Source organism: Acipenser ruthenus, chromosome 1, assembly GCF_902713425.1.
Source record: "Acipenser ruthenus chromosome 1, fAciRut3.2 maternal haplotype, whole genome shotgun sequence".
NCBI lineage: Eukaryota > Metazoa > Chordata > Actinopteri > Acipenseriformes > Acipenseridae > Acipenser > Acipenser ruthenus.
Window position 1 is genome coordinate 13404775 of NC_081189.1, and position 3013 is coordinate 13407787.

Sequence of the window (3013 nt, forward strand, 5' to 3'; positions counted from 1 at the left end):
TTTAAAATTCAAGAATTTACTTTTCACATTACAACTGTACAAAACCACAAGCATATAAACAGGGTAATACAAATATCATAACAACCAACATATCAAAAACAATATTCATTTCAGAATGTACATTATATACAATACATTTCAGAATGTACATTATATACAATACATTTCAGAATGTACATTATATACAATACATTTCAGAATGTACATTATATACAATACATTTCAGAATGTACATTATATATAATACACCCTTTTTTGAATATTGCATGCATTTTCTTGCTCATAAGTCTTCCTTTACTGACAAACAATACAAGTAATACACAGTGCTTTACATTTGACATCAGTTCTGTCCAGCAAACAGACAAGACATATGCTGGGATTTAAGGGTAATTGAATAATTTAAATAAATAGTTTGTTATTTGACTTGCCCTAAACAAATACACTATACATTAAGTAACAAAGACCAGCTCTTTAACGGTACTTTCAAAATAATAATGTGTACTTCTGTGTTTACAAATAAAATATATACATAATAACTACATTTGACTGTATTATTAGTGCTATTGTATCCGAATATTCAAAGGAAATAATGCCCATAAAAATGATTCAAAGTAAACATTGTAAACAGGTTTAAGGAATGTTTCTGGTGGCTGCGTTGGCCTTTATTTTGGGGTTTTCATGTCCTTCGTTGCACAGAAGTTTACTTTGAAGACCTAAAACATAATAACAGATTGAGAAAGTTAACAAAAAAAAGCACAAATCAACAAAACATGCTTTCGTTGTATTAGAGTCCTAGAGTCAAGCAAAATGTGATACATTGAGAAATCGATTTATACAATCAAACCGGTCAAATGACTGACTATGAATTCAATTAAGAATACCTTTTGCATAATTGTATCTGTATCTTTTTTTATTATGCACTGTACGCTATTCATGTTAAATCCTGGTAGTGCAATGCTTTACAGTAAGTGCATGTGTTATTTGCATAGTTCAGTAAATACTCTAAAATGCACAATGCATGTTTGATAGAACTGACATATGTAACATATATAACCATTTTTATAAATGTCATATTTTAAAATTGTATACCTTTTCCTTAATGTGTTGATCAGATTCTGCACAAACTTAGATTGGGGATTGAGGCATCTCTGTTCTGCTGTACCCTTCAATGTCACACTATCAGAAAACAAAAGTTTGACAAAGTGTTAGAACACACAAAAAAAGTAAAATTCCTCTATATTGCATTATTTGTTAAACAATGATTAATCACTAATTCACAATCTCACATAATTGTTTTCTTAAACAAAGGAAAAAGAAAAAAAATACGAAGCTACTCACATAATCTCTAGCCTTTGACACATTGGGCTTTTTGGTATCACTTCTAACTTCTCAATGTTTCTTCGACGCACAAAGTCATCCCCATCCCTAAGGCAAAAGCATCGTCCCTTTCCATACAGAGAAGTACCTGATGAACACAAAGAACAGAAATGAAGCTTTCTAAATACTGTGTGCAAAGAACAACTTCATTCACCATCACGTTATTACAAATAGTTCAAAAGTATCAAGGTCAAATGTGCCTTTGAATATATGTAATTCCTTAGAGACAGCACTGTTTTAAACAAATAAATGGTGGCTGTGTTTGGATCCACTGACAGTTTGATAAACCTGTGTCCTCACATACAGTTTACATAAAAAAATGCAATTGAATCTGCAGTACTGTATAGTCCTACATTGTCCTACATATGTCAATACAAAAGTTCAGTGATTTCCACAGGTCAGTTACAAGTCATACAATTTCTAAAAAAAAAAAAAAAAAAAAAAAATTGTAATAACATAATTATTGTCTGTAATTCAAATGTATTAACATATAAACAAGTATACCACTGCTACTACTATGATTCATACTTAACCCTGACATTAAAATGAATTAATCACATTTTAAAATACCACCAATAATATCCTGATGTATCCTGGTGAGTTCAATATGCTGCATGCATAATATTATTTGGATTACTGATACTTATTTTAAAGTGTATCCCAAATAGCATTATTACTATCTGATAATCCTGTACAGTGCAATTATGATTGTTATATTACTAAGTAATATTGATCTGCTTGTATGAACCCTATCAATGGCATAATACCAAACCTCAATACAAACAGTTGTACAAAGACATTATTTGTTAAGGTCATTTGATTACCTTTTATTTGTATTTATTTTTTACTATAAATTTAACAAAAACACAATTCTTTAAATTCAAAACCCGTCCTGTTCTTGAATGTGTTCTAGTGCTTACCTTCCACAGCGACACACAACACAAAAGAAATAAAGACGAGGGTTGCAGTGGAGTTCATTGTGGTTTTGTTCGAAGGTTGTTTTTTTTTGTATCTGTACTCAGATGTCTTGAGTCAATTTAAGTGTAGTACTTGTTAGAAAGTGTGGTTCAATATATACTGTCTAGAAATGCTCAGTATCCAATCAGTGAAAGGCTGGCAAGGAGTGTCCCGTGTCTTGGGAAGTTCCCTTACAAAGTGGTTTCCTTTTCATATAGTGAATCTTTTAGAAGAAATTGCAGGGTTTTAAAAGAAATCCAGTGTTTTTGCTGACTACCAGAAACATAAGTCACAAATAGTGTACCATAAGATTTCATAAAAAAATGAGTACTAATTTTATGGGCTAATTTCTTATCAGAAATCATTTTTCTACACAAAGCAGGAGTGTAACTTACTGCATCCAAATACGAAGTTACTGTAATTGAATATGTTTTTAATATATTGCATACCCGTACACATTGGCTGAGACCACAGTTTGTAATATGTCGTTCATTACTGTATTTATTTACTTATTTTGGACAGCTTTGTTCATAATTTAAGCAGTTTAGTAATAATTCAGATTCGTGTTGATGCAATATCTCATCTCCATCGTACTGTGCTCTTACAAATGAACAAACAGAAGCATTTGAAAGGAGGCATGTACATACCATGCTGGAATAAACAGTATTTAACCTTTTCG

The 3013-nt window shown here is 31.0% G+C and overlaps 1 protein-coding gene across 1 annotated transcript; it reads right to left on the reverse strand.

Annotated features, from left to right (window-relative positions):
- On the reverse strand, window positions 1-2438 carry LOC117403596 (C-X-C motif chemokine 10-like). The gene is made up of 4 exons (XM_034912095.2): window positions 2298-2438; window positions 1339-1465; window positions 1090-1176; window positions 1-713 (listed from the first exon to the last, which is right to left on the reverse strand). The coding sequence occupies exons 1-4, from the start codon at window positions 2353-2355 to the stop codon at window positions 701-703; spliced, it is 285 nt and encodes a 94-aa protein (XP_034767986.2). The 5' UTR covers window positions 2356-2438; the 3' UTR covers window positions 1-700.
- Window positions 2439-3013: the final 575 nt, after the last annotated feature.

Coding starts and splice junctions, on each gene's coding strand:
- LOC117403596 (XM_034912095.2), bottom strand. CDS start 2,355: ATGAACTCCACTGCAACCCTCGTCTTTATTTCTTTTGTGTTGTGTGTC. Junction 1,466..2,297: donor GTTGTGTGTCGCTGTGGAAG/GTAAGCACTAGA, acceptor TGTGTTCATCAG/GTACTTCTCTGTATGGAAAG. Junction 1,177..1,338: donor TGTCAAAGGCTAGAGATTAT/GTGAGTAGCTTC, acceptor GTTTTCTGATAG/TGTGACATTGAAGGGTACAG.